At 35.7% G+C, this 18,079-nt stretch overlaps 1 protein-coding gene across 1 annotated transcript in view; it reads right to left on the reverse strand.

The window, feature by feature from the left end:
- Positions 1 to 17,173, reverse strand: part of LOC107747544 (dynactin subunit 1-like) — a 26,287-nt gene extending 9,114 nt beyond the window's left edge. The window contains exons 1-12 of the mRNA XM_016562109.1: positions 16,749 to 17,173; positions 10,834 to 11,085; positions 10,655 to 10,733; positions 10,533 to 10,564; positions 8,699 to 8,719; positions 5,313 to 5,330; positions 3,706 to 3,726; positions 3,418 to 3,591; positions 1,590 to 1,787; positions 1,304 to 1,508; positions 868 to 946; positions 614 to 773 (exon numbers count right to left, since the gene is read on the reverse strand). Of these exons, the coding sequence (XP_016417595.1) occupies positions 614 to 773; positions 868 to 946; positions 1,304 to 1,508; positions 1,590 to 1,787; positions 3,418 to 3,591; positions 3,706 to 3,726; positions 5,313 to 5,330; positions 8,699 to 8,719; positions 10,533 to 10,564; positions 10,655 to 10,733; positions 10,834 to 11,085; positions 16,749 to 16,781 (1,272 nt within the window). The 5' untranslated portion in view covers positions 16,782 to 17,173. The remainder of the gene's footprint in view (positions 1 to 613; positions 774 to 867; positions 947 to 1,303; positions 1,509 to 1,589; positions 1,788 to 3,417; positions 3,592 to 3,705; positions 3,727 to 5,312; positions 5,331 to 8,698; positions 8,720 to 10,532; positions 10,565 to 10,654; positions 10,734 to 10,833; positions 11,086 to 16,748) is intronic.
- Positions 17,174 to 18,079: the final 906 nt, after the last annotated feature.

Consider the following 18,079-nt stretch of genomic DNA (forward strand, 5'->3'; position numbering starts at 1 on the left):
TAATTATGTCCCCACTGGATGCAATGAATGCCTCGTTTATAATGGGTTTTCATGTTTTTGAATCATCGCTCCGGCCTGACAGGGCATCATCACAATATGGTAAGGGCGTAACATTTCCGTCACATGCTTGAGGTATTCGGCCAATCACAATGCACTGGATAGCTGGCCAATCACAGCACACCTCGCTTTTTCAGACCGATGAGCTTTGTAAAAATCGACGCGTTTCAAAAAGGCGGGGCATAGAGGAGAAACAATAATGTACAGTATGTGGAAAATAATGTGTTTTTTTTACCTTAAACCGCATAAACACATTTCATTACACCAAATACTGTTCTTTTTAGCAGCATCATATGACCCCTTTAAATGTTACTAGATTGTCCAGTGTTGCAAAAGCACTTTTCTCTTGAAAAATATTATTATATTTATTTTATAATGTAGATAATAATAGTAATAAAAATATATATTATATGATCATAAATATCATATTATTATTTTTATATGTAACATTATCATATTTATCATATATTTATATAAATGAATTATATCTCTTGAACTCACAGAGATATAATAAACTCTCATTACATCTTTCAGTGCTAATAGTGGCACGACTCACTTGCTCTTTGAGCTCATCAATTGTTTTCTCAGCCATCTTCATTTCCTCCTGCAGTTTCTCTTTCTGGCATCTCAGTGCATCCAGCTCAAAATTCTTCTTTTCCATTAGCTTCTGTAGCTTTGCATGCTCTTGTTTCTCTGATGCAGACAAGTCACGCATCCTAATGCACAGAGCAGTTGATATTATGATCTTCACAGAGCACAACCAAAATCAAACAACACTGAAGTAAACCATGGGAGTCATTACACACTCACCTCACCAGAGCCTCCTTCAGTCGAGCATTCTGCTCCTCTAACTGCTTCACATGGTAACTAGACGCTGCTCCATCTGAACCTGCAGGCCAGTTTTTATAGGTTAATAAGCACATATTGTGGTCATCAATGAATACTAACACGTATATGTACTGTGAAATTTTGGGATCAATATCATTTGTTTTTTTGTAAAGAATTTAATACATTAATTCCTCAAGGACTCATTCAATTGTTCAAAAGTGGCAGTAAAGACGTGTATAATGTTACAAATCGAAAACAAAAATTTCAAATAAATGCTGTTCTCTTGAACTTTCTATTCATCAAAAAATCCTGAAAAATTACACTGACAACTGGAGACAAGGCTGCTGAATGTTTAGCTTTGCCATCACACCTGTCCCCAGACTTCTGAACACTAGCGTATGTTTAGGTGTGTTTGTACCTTTTTCCTCTATCTCATGTTTGAGTATCTCCAAGTCCAAGGTCAGCTCCTCCACTCTCTCTTTTAGAGCATCAGCCTCCAGTTGCAGTGACTCGGCCCGCTCTTCAGCCATTTCCTTATCCAGTGTGGCCATCTCAATGGCATCTGCTGTATCTGCCATCTCTTCCATGTAGCGCTCTTTAGCTTCAAGAGCTTCATTAGCTTCCTACATAACAGGATATCAGCCACTTTCGTTATTCACACTCTGACACTTTTCATGATATATTCCTGTGCAGTAACTTGATACCTTCTTGGCCTCCTTGAGTTGTTTCTGCAGTTCATTTTGTTGTTCCTGCATCTTACTCTTCCACTCCTGCAGCTGCTCCAGCTGAATCTTGTGCTTCTCAAGCTCCTTCAGCTTTGCCTTGTCTTCTGTCCTCTTCATCTTCAGCGTCTCCAGCTTCTCCTCCAGGTCCTTCACCTGGGCACGCAGTGACTCCTCTTCCTGCAAGAGAGTGAATGCATGCATGCAGAGTGCGGACACTGTAAGAGACCTTTCACATTTACATGAATATCAGAGAAAAGTCATGCTGTGGTTTTTGTTGCTCAATAGTTCTGAACCTTCTAAATGATTTTGGTGTTTTTTCAACTACTGGCACTTTTGGCCCTGCAGACTTTTAAAAAACAAAAATCTCGTATAACCCACTATTTCACTCTCACTAGTAACTAGTATATTTGATTTGTCCACTAACGATGTGTAAATATATACATTAATGGAGAATTCTGTATTTTTTTCATTCATTTCTATTACATCTCAAAATATGTATGGTGTTTAAAAGTTTTTGGAAATTTCATAGCCATATTTTTATGTATCTTAGATACACACAATTAAATAAGATTTTACATTTTTTCAAGTTACAGCTTGATTGAAAATGACACAATAAAAATATTCTGTTCACATGTCGTATTTAGCTTTTCCATTATTTTTCCCTCATTCGTGTTCTTCACACATCACACATATGTCATCTCAAGCTCTTCACTGACACTGTTGTCTCCCTTATAAACAAGTACACTAACTTTACAAAAAACTTTATCACAGGCTAAATTGATCAGTGTGGTGGAAATTGTGCCACAACTCTGTGACAGCTGTTTGTTTGTTTTTTACTCATTGTTTAGATCATGGTTTTAAAAATATTGATCATTTTGAACAACTTAATAATTTTTATTTTTATGACTGATTTTAATATTTTTAGGATTGAATGTCTGGACCTGGGACAAGGGTAAATAATACAATCTGTTAAAGAGTCATTTAAATTGTAGTACAAATAAATGAATGCATGATAAAAAGTTTTAATGTGATCTATATAACTTTTTTTGCTAATAAAAATCCACCCCTGGGACATTCACTACTGTTCAAAAGTTTGGGGTCAGTAAGTTTTTCTTTCTTTTCTTTTTTTATAGAAATTAATACGTTTATTTAGTAAGAATGCATTAAACTGATCAAAAGTGGCCTCTCATTTCATTTATTTAATTAAATGTTTAAAATAAATGTTCTTTTAAACTTTCTATTCAACAAAGAATCCTTTACGAAACGAAATTTAAATTAATATATATATATTATAAAATAATATAACTGTCTTCATTAATAACAAGAAATGTTTCTTAAGGCAGCAAATCAGCATATTAGAATGATTTCGGAAGTATCATGTAATCCGGAGTAATGGCTGTTGAAAATTCAGCTTTGTCATCAAGGGAATAAATTACATTTTAAATAAAAAAATGTTTTCAAATAAAAATTAGTATTTTAAATTGAGATTATATTTCAAAATGTTACTTTTTTCTGTATTTTTGATCAAATAAATGCAAACTTGGTTAATATAAGAGGCTTCTTTCAAAAACATTTAAAAAATCGTACACATCCCAAACTTTTGAACAGTACTTTAAATGCACCCAAAGTAAAAAGCAAAACAAAAAAAACACCCATTTATAATCAGTAAACAGGTAAAAAGCCTTTGGCTGAGTTTTTCATAACATCTGTGACCTTGACAATTAAAAATGATGCAAAAGTGAATACTTTCTAGTTTAAAAATAAACAGAACGAAAGTAGTGGTTATATTTGTGTCTGTATGTGTGACCTTGGTGGGTCCCGGGATGGGAGGAGCCCCGGGTGAGGGCAGTGTTCCCACGGGTGAAGGTATAACTGGAGCAGCCAGTGGTGTTTGGGCAGGTGTGCTGGGTTCACTGCTGCTCATCTCTCCAGCAGAAGCTGATCCTGAGCCCACCTTCACCCCCACTCCAGCCCGCGTTTGCTGAAAGACACATGCAGAGATCACTGAAAAACTCTCCAATGAATCACATCAACTACAAACTTTCATTTAGCAAACACGAGCGCACACAGATGTGACCTGCAGGACTGAGCTCACCTTGGGCCTTCTGGTGGTGGTCTGAGAAGAAGACAAACGTTTACAGATATATGACCACCATAGGTCAGTAGACAGATGAAGAATAGAGAATCAAGGAAAAATAGGAGAAAACACATATATAGTAAAGATTAGTAACAGAAAAAAGGCACATGCATCAAAAGAGAACTGAAGAATCTGAAAGCCTCAATAAACGACTTGCACAATTTTTTTCCATCACATGATGATAAGCTCGCTTGTGCCATAATATATCAAAAATGTTCTTTTAGCACATAAAGTATCAAACAGTAACCCTCTCTATGGCACTATTTGTCTGCCCTCAAAGCAGAGTGCCTGGCACCAACCGGGTCAAACAACAAGTACACTCGTTTACATACAGGCATGCACACATACACGCACAGACGGTCAGCACATGTTTGCACTGTTGTAGAGTTCATGTTATTGTTATAAACCTGTTGTATATACATTTTATGGCAAACACAATATGCATAATATGAAAAAAAAATTTAACTGTATGCCAGTTACATAAGTTACACTATCATACAAAAGATTGGGGTCAGTAAGATTTAAAAGACGTTTTTTTGCTCACTAAGGCTGCATTTACTTTATGATAAATACAGTAAAGACAGCAACATTATGAAATATTTTTACAATTGTAAATAACTATTTTCTATTTTAATATATTTAAAAAAATGTATTTATTCCTGTGATGCAAAGCTGAATTTTCAGCATCATTACTCCAGTCTTCAGTGTCACATGATACTTCAGAAATCATTCTAATATGCTGATTTGCATCTCAAGAATTTTTTATTATCAATGTTAAAAACAGTTATGCTGCTTCATATTTTGGTGGAAACGTGATTTTTTTTCAGGATTGTTTGCTGAATAGAAGGTTCAAATAAAAAGTTTAAATACATTTTTGTAGCATCATAAATGTCTTTTCTGTGACTTTCAGTATGCACTTTTTCTGAATTAAAGTATTAATTTCTTTCAACAAAATCTTACTGACCCCATTTTTTTTATATAATGTATATACAAACAGTGGCCCTAAAGTCAAACTTATGAATTTCATTCCACTGGAAAAAACTAAAAACAAAGTACGTGTTTTTCACAGTGTCCTGTCAGAGCAACTGAATAATTTCAACTATGAATATGGTCAACTAATCAGAAAGTGTCCAAATACTTATAATTTTGAACAATATGCCTGTTGTTTTATTATTTGAAATTAGAACAAACTTTTTTTTAAATGTTTTTTTTTGTATGTTTGTGCTTTATCCATTTAACATAAATACCACATTTTGATATTCTATATGAACATACAAAAACATTCAAACATTTTTACATTAAATACTTTTTGTGGCCACTGTACATCATCAGATCATTTTAGTTATAGTCACCTATTAAGAGAACAAAATGTACTAATCACTCAGACGACTGAATTAAAATGGATCTTTTAGCAATTGCTAAAACACTAACAATAGGAAACAACCTATCACATGCACTAACATACCAACAATCAAACAGAAAATCATCTCTAAAAATCACACAAACACCTTAATAAACCACTGAGCATTTTGCATGCCACAGACGTAGTAAACAATCTTTTGTACCTTACGAGTCGTAGGTGCCTGTCTCATCATATTGACGATTGAAGAGGAAACACACAAACAGGTGCACACACACACACACACACACACACCAGGTGCAGAAAAAGAGCAGGAAGAAGGATTGAGTCACATTAACAGCAGATCGAGATGAGAGCAGGCCAAGCCCATAGCAAAGCCACAAACACACTCATACAGCAGTTGGCAAGTGCTAGCCAGACACACACACACACACACACACACACAGCGACGGTGTTGCAGGTCGTCTCCGCTGCAGCTGAAATGACTCCCCTCTCCTGCACTGCACCGAACTGAACCGAGCCCCTTTCTAAACACTTCTCTGATTATAACGCTGTCCTTGAGGCTCTGCTAAACAGTAGCCGCCTCTCTCTGTCTGCATCCATCTCTGGCTCTCCTGCTCTCTCCACTCGTAAGCTCTCAGTGCCGCTCTGCTGTGCCAACGGCTGCCTAGCAAGCACATTACATCACTACACATCCACCCCTCCCTCCAGACGAGAGAGAGACAGGCTGGAACAAAAGCGGAAAGAGGGAGAGAGGGAGGGACTGATGGGAGTCTGGCCTGTATCCTAGCAACACTCCATTAGTATCTCTATGGGCTCTCCAGTCTGTGAATGCAAGCAGACCATGTTTATAGTTTAAACTTAGACACAAGTTTAACACATATAGATATGTACACCCAAAAATGTTGTTAGTTAATGTTAGTTAACATTACGTAATGGGACCTTGTTGTAAAGTGTTACCCTTAGTTCTTTTTAAATCAATTTAAGATCTGAAATGTGTTTCTGTATGTTTTAAATGCATTACTGCGGTTTATAAGAGCAGGCGCATCGTTATTTGAGGTTCCATTACAGAACGGAGTGGGGAGGGATGGAGGCAGATTGATATATCACATTACAGCTCTGCAAGAGAGAAAAGTTATGTGTAGTAGAAAACAGAGAGAGGGATGAACAAACATGAAAAATAATCCTGGACCTTCACTGTTTTCTCTCTGCATTCTATACTAGTCTTAATATGCCATTTCATATGAACCGCCTGTATTTATCAGGGCTTATTATTTGTGACTTAGTACTAAATACGAACACCTACTATTACAGATTTCATATAATCAAGCTTTTGAATGTGTTTGAATGTGTTTCATATAATCAAGCTTTTGAAAGTGTTTGAATGTGTTTTACCATAGAACTTTTTTACTGCTTTTACTGTACTTGTGATGTTATACTGTTTTATATATATATATACATATATATATATATATATATATATATAAACTGTATGTATATATATATATATATATATAAACTAAAAATAACATTTAAAAATTAGCATTAGATGCTATTCATATTAACAGATAGGCTACAATGCTATTTATATTTGTATTATATATTATACACTCTCAGAAAACAAAACTTTCACTGCTACAAAAGCTTACAATGGGTGGTATACCTATTATACTTTTTTAATTATTATTATTTATATACAATTTTTGCACATTTTTGTGTTGCTTCCTTTATAATTTTGGATTCCTACTAGGACTGGACACTAATTCAATATCAATAGGCTATATACCGCAATGTAATTTTTTCAATAACGGTAACATGATTTTTAAACACATTTCCGATATTTCAATATACATAAGCAGTAATCAGGGTATCCCATACACTGATTTATTTGTGGCGGTTGACTTCGTTGAAAAAACATGAGCACGTTGCGATGACATTTTTCTTTTTATCTGATATAAAGCAGTGTTCATGAATGCAGCATTGTTTTGTGTACAGCCGTTACCGGGGAAACCACTGTTTCTGCCGCTCCAAAAGCGCCTCCTGCTGGCAGAGAATGAATCTGCATTTTCAATAAGCCCTTCTCCAGCAACATGTTTTCGTTGTTGCTCACTCTTTTTTCAGTTCTCTGCAGCATATCGATATCGGAATTATATCGTATCGACTGAAATTAAGAAATATAGCCTGTCGTGATATAAATTTTGGCCATATTGTCCAGCCCTAATTCCTACACAGAATTTGTGAGTTTCTTTAGTTATTCACAGATCCACCATGGTTTAATCCATGGGATAAGATTAAGTAACTTTGGTGGACTCTTAAAATTGGCAAAAAGCAGCTTGTAAAACCTTAACACTCACTGTGACTTTAGCTTTAAGCAATAAAGTAATCATAAACCCCACAAATTCATGCTGAGTTTATTTATGTTGAATCAAGGTTTAAGACAGTTAAACACAGGTCCTCTTCTCCATTAATGTCCATTTATACTTTCAACCTCAGGGCAAGAGCACCGAACAATTCATACTGACAGCCTGAACTAGATAACCTCCTAAACAGCATTACCCCAAGCACTGACATTTAGAAGAAAACGCTGGACACACACAGCTTTCAAGTCTAATATTTCAGTGGTGATCAAATGACAAGACAGCTAATGCCAAGCCAGGCTACAGTACACGGTTTGTCTCAGAGGGAAGGAAATGCTCAGTCTTTCATCAAGCAGTCTTATATCATAGTAAAACACAATGCTTATTTACAATACACAAATGTAGTTGTTGTTTTTTTTCAAATTTACCATAATTTAATAATTTTGTGATGTAAAAATAGTGCATAATCTTTCATAATTCTTTTACATTTTACATCATAAAATTATTTGCTTTCAAAATACTAGAACTTTGTATATTTCTAGAGGTAAACTACATTTTAAATCTTAGATTGTCTATGTGGTCTCAGCCTTTTTTATAATAATTGTATATCAATACAAAATAGTGTGAATATTGGTTCTGAACTGTATAAGAGGATGAACAAAGATAAATATGTAGTGATTCAATTTAGGGCTTTTGTGTCAATCTTTACCTTCAATTTATGAGATAAATGACTACCATACATGTGGAGCCCTAACATCAAGAAAGAAATGTGCATTAAAACTTTTAAGAATTTATAAAATAATGCATATTAATTAAAATCACACTGACCACAACTAATTTTTAAAATTATCTCAGTAACAAAGTCAAGGTGAATACCTAACTTGAACACACCAAAAGCACTACATACTGTAAAATATAAAGTCAAATCTCTTTCACTCACACATTCACTAGGTCTGTCTCACACACATAAATCCATCATACTCAGCATGCTAATTCATAATTTCCATTTAAAAGCGGTCATTCATCAAAGAACACTGCCATCCAGCTAGCAAAGCACTCTAGCACACATGAATAAATGTACATAAAATTAACAGAAACAATATAGAAACACTCCTGATGAACACAAACACACACACACACACACAGGTAATGTGCTGTTTGTGTGATGCCATGCAGCAGAGCTATTCAATATTGTCATTGCTATGGAAACAGAGGTTAGAGAAACATGCAGCACCTTTTTGGGTTTGGTTCCTCGCTGCAGACTCAGACGGAGGAGGAAGAGGTGACAGATTAAAGTTTGATCAGTCAGTGTGTTTGTAATAAGCATGAATGTCTCTCACATACAAACACAGCAAGACTCCCACGTAAACAGCGCAACAATCTTTTTGCATCTTAGTCAGAAACTTTACGTGTCTGTGACGCAAACAGGTTGCGTTCGTGCATGTTTGTATTAGTGAGTGTAGGATTCCCTGTGAAAAATACGTACACTTCAGCATATTTTTTAAAAAGAGTACTTATATACTAAAGTGCAAACTGAATGTAACATTTTCAGACCCCTAATAGTATGTTATTTACAATAAATGAAAATGTATTATATTTATAGTAAATGCAACTTAAAAGTGCTTTTTGATCCATTTAAGTAGGATTTAAGTACAGCTTTATGTGTAATTTCATAATTATTGCATAATTATTATTACAGTTGAATGTACTGACAAGCACTTATGGTAAACTAAAATATACTTTAATATTGTTTCTAGTGAAACTTGTATGACGTGTATTAAAATATATTTGTAATTACACATTTGTAATGATGAAGTTGCAATTAATTTAAAATGTATAATCTTTAAATGTAATATCAAATAGCACACTACAGTTGTGCTTAGTGTTTTAGTATGTTAGTCGACACATCAAAATAAGTGTTTTTCTTTAAAGCATGACAAAAGATTATTGAAACAATGAACTTTAAAAACTTATAAAACAATATTGTATTATCTGCAAGTACAGTTTTTTTTTAAATATACTTTTAAAATTTGAAGTACTCAATAGCCTACAATTACGCACACTTCTTTTTCACAAGGGACAAGAGAGAAAGACTATATGTGTGTTCATGCAATATCGTATGCATTTTTTGGTTGGGAGGAATTACAATGTGCAAAGACATGCTTGTTAAATTCATGTACGAGGTGAAAAATCAGGAGGGAATCAGAAACACGTTTCACTTTTACACACACAGATACAGGATGAGCGATATGTCATGGCCAAAGAGTGTTACTATATCTCCCTCTGCTGGAAAGGAGAGGTAATACGCAATAGTTTTAATGTAAAGTAGCCTCAGATGACATACCCACAGTCCATTCTCAGACTGTCAAATGCATATTACACACAAATATGGGATAAGCTCTAATCTGACTGGCTGGCACTACACAACTTTTCTAAGAGCCTACACAATGGGCTCAAGGAAGAAGGGTCCAGCGCATTAAAAACTTGTTCCAATGCCCGGCAAATTTAAGTGATAGCAATGAACCTTCAAGGAAGAAATAATAATTGGATATGCCCAAGTTTTCTAGAATACTGACATCATTTTTTACAAAAGAAATTCAGAGTTTCTTTTGAGCCTTTCACTAGCAAGTAAACTGTATATTCACTAGAAGAACTGAGTAGTATTATTCTTTGGTCTAAATAATAGTACGTATTTATTCAGAAATTCTAATTACACACATTTCTAATAAATTCTCTGCTGTTTTCAGTACAGCCAGTGACAAAACAGACTATTATTGTATGTATCAACAATTTCAGATAAACTCGTCCCTACATGGCATTAAAAAAATCTAACTATGGCTGTTGGCTTTTAAGATGGGTCAGACCGACCTTTCCTGTCTGAGTGGGTGGTTCTTAGCCAAAATAAGCTGCAAAAGTCTTGCTAAGTGAGACTAAACACCTTTTCAAAAGGGCACCAGTGTTTGTACAGGAAAAAAGTTATGAATATACACACAGTCTCACAGAAACACTGTGCACAAGTACCAATGTAAGAACGTATCCGTTATGTTGAAGCCCCTTTCCTCACTCACCACTTTGTTTGACTTTGGACCTTCAATTATCTCTGAGAAAATAAAAGAGAAAATGAGATCATTACAATTTCATGTGAAAAATATGGTTGCAAGCAGATATGTGCCTGGAACTGTTTGCCTACCTCGCTTCAGCATTTTGGAGGTGTCAGCTTCAGGTGTGTCAGGAGATGTCGTGTCAGCCCCATCTTCCACTAACTGGATCTGCAAGAGGGTCACAGCAGTTTCTAAGAAGTCAACAAAAGAACATTTACATGTTTTCACCTGTCAGTGTTTATATATATGCAAGCATATATGGGAGTACCTGTGATTGGCGTACAAATATCCCATGGTTCTCCTGACAGGTGAAATATCGTTTACCCTGCACAGTCCCATCATTCTTGCCTTTAGGTTCCTCTAGAATGACTCCCACCCATTTTCCAGAGGCAAAGAGGGTGTTTCCAATATATGCCACGGTGCCTCGATGACCTTTGCCAATGACCTCAACCAGAGAGCCCACCTTAACAGGCCGCCCACCTCCATCTGAACTCATCCTGCTGCTGCCGCTGCTGGTGGTCTGGGGACAAGAGAGAAAAACTCTTAAAGGACAAAAAGAGCTTTTGATTGTATCAAAAATGGTAGATTGATGAAAATGTATAGTGGCCCTAAAAAGTATTTGGAAACGTTAGTCACATATTCAGTAGAAGTGCATCAATGTCATTGCATTAGATACAAAATATTAAATCTAAAGGCTTTAATTAGAGAAAGACAGTACAAGCACACTTTTAAAGAAAAATGTTTAACAAAAGAAGGATGTCAGGTTTAAACTTTAGATAGATAGACAGACAGACAGACTGATGTGATAATACACAATATTGTCAGTTTCTTTTTACTTTGTCAACAAAAATAGTTTCAAACGAAGTCACAGCAAAACCTTTGCAACATCACGCAACCCAGTAATCGTGTGTTCGATCCTGATTAATTCAGTGTTTCTGAACAAATCTGTTGAATGAATGATTCAATGACTAACACCGCACCGCAACAGCTAAAGTCTGTCTACACTGGACGTGACAAAGCGACCATTGCAAAATCATATACTACTTTGTGTCAGTATGTCATAAATAGAACAAGGCAACAGTTTACTGTGGGGTTCTTGTCGTGTGGCGCTGCATCCAGTAGACAGCATCACTAGTGATTAGGGCTGTGCAATATATCGAAATTATCGAAATATCGCAAATGTACATATCGCAATATGCATATCGCTACAGCTTGCAATATTTGGGGCCATGAACAAAAGACAAAGAGAAAATCACTCACTGCTCTTACCTAAATAACTTTTGTAGCTTAAATAAGAATCAGTGCATATTGAATTCAAAGAGGAAATACTAAGCAGTGTTTTATTTTTCCTTTTTATTATTCAGTTCCTAAACTCATGTTAAAATAATTACACTAATGTTAAAATGACATTTTTATGTAATGCTTGAGTAAAACACTACCGTTCACTTTCAGAAGTTGTTGTAGGGGTGCTTTCTTATTAGAATCAGAATCAGAATGAGCTTTATTCACCACTTAAGTGTGCGCAAACAAGGAATTTGTTGTGGTTTTACAGGAACTCTTGGTACATACATGCATACAAATAACCATATATATATATATATATATGAGACACAAGATAGTTATAGTTCACAGAACTGACTCAGCAACAGCTGAGTAAAACTGATTCATCTGAGCATGTGGCACTTTAACCATTATCGTATCGCATATCGAATATCGCATTATTTAATGAGTTATCGCATATCGCATTTTTCTTCAATATCGCACAGCCCTACTAGTGATAATGGGTTTTATTGCTGCTTCGCATCGCACCTCTCACATCCAGTCTGGTGTACATGTTGTAATAAAAACAGTTCACTTGTTTCATTTCAGAATGAACGAATTGTTTGAAGGAATACATCACAGAGCGAAGAGGAAACTGACAATGCGTGGACAGACAAAACAGAGCAGGTTACGTTTTGGTATGTAACAAAGTCTCAGCTTTCAAATTTTGTCATTTTTTAAGAAATTCAAACCTAAAATTAAAACAATGGGAAAACCCTTAAGATAACATGTAGAAAGAAAAAAAAGCATCTTAAGCACATAGAATAACGATTAATTGCCGCTTTGAACGATTACGTAATTTTGGCATCCATAATTGTAATCGCGATTAGAAATTCGATTAATTGTGCAGCCCTAATTCAAACAATAAATACCGTTTTGTGGCTCTTTAATGTGTCTTGACAGATCGCTATACCGCCTCAAGCGTGAAACACACTGCACGATTTTTGGCTGTCCCAAAAGATAGGTATCGTGAAACAATCGTGCCGATTTCTGTGACAGTGGCTCCTAATCGGTGTTCCTATATCGTACAGTAGGGCTGTCAAAATGGCTGAAAAAATTAATTAGAATTTTGTACTTAAATATGATAAAAATTCGAATTATATTCAAATTTAAAATGCATAATTTCAGCTAGGGTGAAGAAAAGCTTTTGGCTTCTCTTCTGAGACCACAAGAGGGCGCATCTAGCAAAATATTACTAATGCAGGTTTATTCAAAGCTATTCAAAGATAACATGACTATCTGTGAAAAAAGTGCATAATGTTTAAAATAATGTTTATAAACCAATTATAATTAATTAAGTTGCTTAAACAACAAGAAACAAAACAGCATCATATGTATGCATAGTTTAATACAAAGGGCCGAAAGTCAATCACACAGTACATTTTTCATTTAAAAACATGAGATGCAGTGGGATGGGGGAAAAACCCGCCATAAAGTCTCGATATATGTTTTTTTCAAAGTTAAACTTGCATTCATTTTACATGGCTTTCTAAACATGAGGCTCTTTTGTGCGAGACGCGAGTGCAACGGTGATAGATGTCCATCTAGAAAATGCGCGAAATATGCGTTCTGTGTGAACGGCTTGGTTTCAGTTTTGACATAAACAAGATCTTCTCTGCATTGATGTTCTCTTTTACCGCAATATTTGTCATTAACAACGCAGCAGCGCTGCATCTAGTGGCTTCAACTGGATAGGTTAACAAAAACATTATAATGCAACACACTTAGTTACATCGTCATCGCATCTCGTGCGCCACTAATAAGGCTGCCTTCTTAACGCACACCTAAAATGTGGATTTTTATTTTAAATTCGACGAATATTCGAAATTCAAATGATCGTACAGTGAGAGAGGTTCAAAAATGGCCGTTGTCACGGTCTTGCGACCAAAGACAGCCTTCAATAATTTTCTGAGAGTTTCAGAAATTCAGCATGATCATCGCACACAGTGTGTTTGCTGCTATGACCCACGTTTACTGACCAGCGACATGGCACTAAAAAGTAAAACTGTTGCTAACCTCAAGCTCTTATCCCTTCCTCTTTTGCCACTTCCAATTTTTTTCAGCACACATAAAAACTACAACTGCTAAAGTGTGATTCATCATGCTCTTTTTGTTTATTACTAGCGCATTGCTGATGATGTTTTATTCTTCTATAGTAGCCTATGTGCGTCATTGCCTACGAGTCAACAGGTCATTGTACAGTCTACATGCATGTCGTACCCAAGTTTATTAGATCCATGTCGCACAGTGTGGTTTGCAGTGATCTTATAGGATTGCTAAAATCATGCAGTGTGTCTTGGGCTTTAGTTGAAACAGCACGTGAACCGATCATTTCTTACTATACTAGTTATAGCATGAAATAAACATGAATAAACATTAGAAAGTATTTTGTTTCAAACATGGAAAGACGTCAATTCACACCATTTTTCAAGTTCAAGTCCACCAACGTTAATCTACTCTCCTGTCTGGTTTGTTTGTCGGACAAAAATGGCAGATTCGGCATTATGAACGGTCAAATCGCCTATCAATAAAACTCCCTACGACAGGTCAACTGTGCCAGTGATGTTGCACTGTATCTCAGCACTTTTGCAATGCTGTTCAGTCAGTCAGATTCGGACAAACTGTATAATTTATCAAATGCAATGACATTTAGACATTTTGTGGAATAAAGTTAAAATACTGTGACTAGACAATCTGGGGGAGTTAAAGCCATTTGCAGGCTCCTCATTAGGTGTCTGAACAAGTCTTTCATGCCCTCCAGATTATATGTCTAAGAGGAAAATTGAGGGTTATTTAGGAGCACTCAGACCAGAGCGCAGGGCTAAAAAAGTTTGTGACGCAGCCTTATTCTTTACTGCAGAAGACATCACTGTTACTTGCAGTCACAGTGTGCAAGAACTCACACACACCAGCTGATCCTGAGAGACCTGCTCCATTTAACTTCCATTTAGTCCTTTCAATTCTCTCTAATCACACAGAGGCTGGGGTCCAAAATGAGTTTTATTTCTGAAACTACTGTATACTAAAAATAAGTACTGGTCACACAAAGATTACAAGATAAGGCACACTATTTGCAGTGTTATTTATTATTCTTGCTGACTCTAATGTAAACTAAATGATCTGAATTTAGAGTTGGGAACATTATTAGGTTACAATGGAACAATAGAAAGAGAACAGAAGTGATAGATGTGACCTCTCCTGCAACTCGAAAACAGAGCTGTGCTGGCAGCAGCTCACTGAAATGTGACATGTTCATTCGTTACACAGATTTAATAAAGTTACAGGCTAATTTTAAAATCAGCTGAAGGATACGTCATGTTCACATGCAGGACACAGGAGTTACTGAAAACTGACTTGTGACTCAGCAGAATTAAGTCACTAACTGTGTCAGTAAGGGAGGAAAACTGTGGGTTTAGGAATGTCATTGCTCATATGGATATTGTGGAGCTTGTTAAAAAATAAAACCAAAGAATTTGAATGATTTTAAGTTACCTACGAACTTGAAGCTTAAACGGCAGAGCTTTGCCATGTGTGAGTCATGTGCTAAACATAAAGTGTCTATGTTTGAGGAGATTTGCGTACTAAGCCTGATGCTCTTGAATGAATTAAATGTTGTCCATCAAATCTTTGCCCGCATGCTTTCATCGTATTGTAAATATTAAATAAAGGCATATATTTGAGTACTTAACCTCTTCTGTTATAAGAGCTCTTACAATCCACAAAATGTTTCAGGGAATAAGTACACATGAATAAATAAACACACACATTTGCTTTTCTATCATGATGGGGACTTCAACTTCTTGACTTCTATTGTTTTTATAATGAACTATTATACTGAATCTTCTAACCCTCATACAACACCTCACCGTTTTGTCTTTTCACATTAAGACATATCTGTTATGTTTATTAATATGTTTTCCTCACAGGGAACTGCTGGCTGCTCCCAATGTTATAAATGAATTCTGGTTTTATTATCCTTGTGGGGATGCATCACTTTTCACTAACAGTCCATTTTGGATTTCTATGTTCATAGTAGTGCTGTCTAATGTTTCATGCGAGAAAAGGACATAAGATTTATGTATATAGATCTAGCCAGAAAGGTATTACTACATTTTAAAGGGTTTGAAATAAGACTAATGTTGAGCTAAAGGATTTGATTCAGTTTGTTAATATTAGGATTTGGGCTGTAGTCAAGTTAAAAGGGATAGTCCACCAAAATGAAAATTTTGTCATCATTTACTCACTGTCATGTTGTTCCAAATTTGAATGACTTTTGAATGCAGAACACAAAACAAAATATTTTAAAGAATGTTGGTAACCAAACTTGGTTCCCATTGACTTCCATTTTTGTCCAAAGAAAGTCATACAGGTTTGGAAAGAGTAAATGATGAGATCATTTTCATTTTTGTGTGAACTATCCCTTTAACAGAATCAAATTTAATATGATTTTACAAAACATTTTTAGTCCAAGATAACATGACACAGTGCAGACAAGTCTAGCTGAATAATGAACATCAAAATGTATCCTATTCATCTGTGTGTCATGATTTTTTTAATGTGTTACTCAGCAACTGTCAAAAATGGCATTACTGGCCTGCAGTAAAAACTGCCTCAAACACACACTGCAATTGATTGTAGGAGTTTGTACACAAGCAAATGCATTTTAGCCAAAAGCTGAGCATTACAAATTCCAGAAGACTGACTGAGCCCATGCATGCTCTCGCCTGACACATGCTACAACACCTGCACAGCATCATACACAACTGCACACTAATTCTACTTTAATACAAGTAAAAACATGCATGTATTCACATGTACGGCGGCAGACGGAAACAGAAAGTATGTCCACCGTATGTCACTCACCCTGCTGTAAGTGTATCGTTTCATTTGAGACATGCTGCTCCTGCGTCGCCGTTGACAACGGTTCCTTGCCTTGCTTCAGCAACCAGCAAAGGCTTTTCAACCCCCCAACCCACTGTCTCTCTATCTCTCTGTCTGTCTTTCTCTATCTCCACCTAACTCTCATCACTCAAGCCTTTGTCCATACGATGAGTATCAGAGATGTGCGTTTTGGTCCAGCTCCAGCAGAGGCACAGACTGAACCCCAGAGGGGACACAGGGAGAGACACCAGAGGAGGTCCTACTGGATGTCTGAGCTCAGATGAACCCGCTAACATGTGAGATGTCAGAAGGATCACAGCGTTAGATTGAGTTGGAGTGAGATGTGTGTAAGTCTGTCTGACTGATCTGTGTTGGTAGGTGAGTGTGTGACAGCAGTGCAACTGCGCTAATGTCTGCGCTGCCTTCTGCAGGAGAGCAAAAGAGGCAGAACTGGGTCCTAAAGCCCTCCAACACTGAATAATCAGCAAAATTATATTAACATGTAAATGTACTGAGTGATTAAAAAACGAATAGAGAGTCATTTCTCCCAGTCTTCTCACATACACACTGTACAGGCCTAGAGGATGATCAAATTATTATAATTTACAGTGCAACTCAGTACTGTTATAAACTAAAGATGAAATAGATATTTATTTAAGCTAAATAAGAAAATGTATAAAGCTGAAAATGTATAAAAATAACAGCTCATTTAAAATATTAATACATACTAAAATAGTATATACTAAATAAGTGCAGCGTAGTCAAAAGCAAATTAAAAAGACCATCAGCCCATAGTTACAAAATGTATAAATGTATTTATTAACACGTATTGATTGTCACTTTATATTCTGACCCTTTAAGACATTAAATAAATAGCATTTTTGTTTATTACACAACTGAAACATGTAATTGTGTTTTAATTATCTTTTAGCATTTCGATTATATAGGTTATTAAATAATAATTATTATCAAATTACATTAAATTATTGCTATATAGCTCTGAAATACTTGACTCTGATGACAAAATGGCAACATTCTGCTGTAAAATATTCTTGCATAATGAAACTAAATTGTATAACTGACCATCACAACAGGCAGATATTCTCACATAATAGAATAATTTAAACTCAAATAAATATTTATGTCTATTTGTTTATTTATGTGGTAAGTAACAATGTAAAACCCGGGATAACATACTTTATTATTGCAAAATAAACTCCTTCAGTGTGATACAAGAGAGTCCTGATTACACTGTTGGGATTTGTGATAATAACCAGCTGACGGTTCATTATCCTTTACATATTAATCACTGG

The sequence above is a fragment of the Sinocyclocheilus rhinocerous genome, unplaced genomic scaffold, assembly GCF_001515625.1.
Source record: "Sinocyclocheilus rhinocerous isolate Xijiao unplaced genomic scaffold, SAMN03320098_v1.1 scaffold469, whole genome shotgun sequence".
NCBI lineage: Eukaryota > Metazoa > Chordata > Actinopteri > Cypriniformes > Cyprinidae > Sinocyclocheilus > Sinocyclocheilus rhinocerous.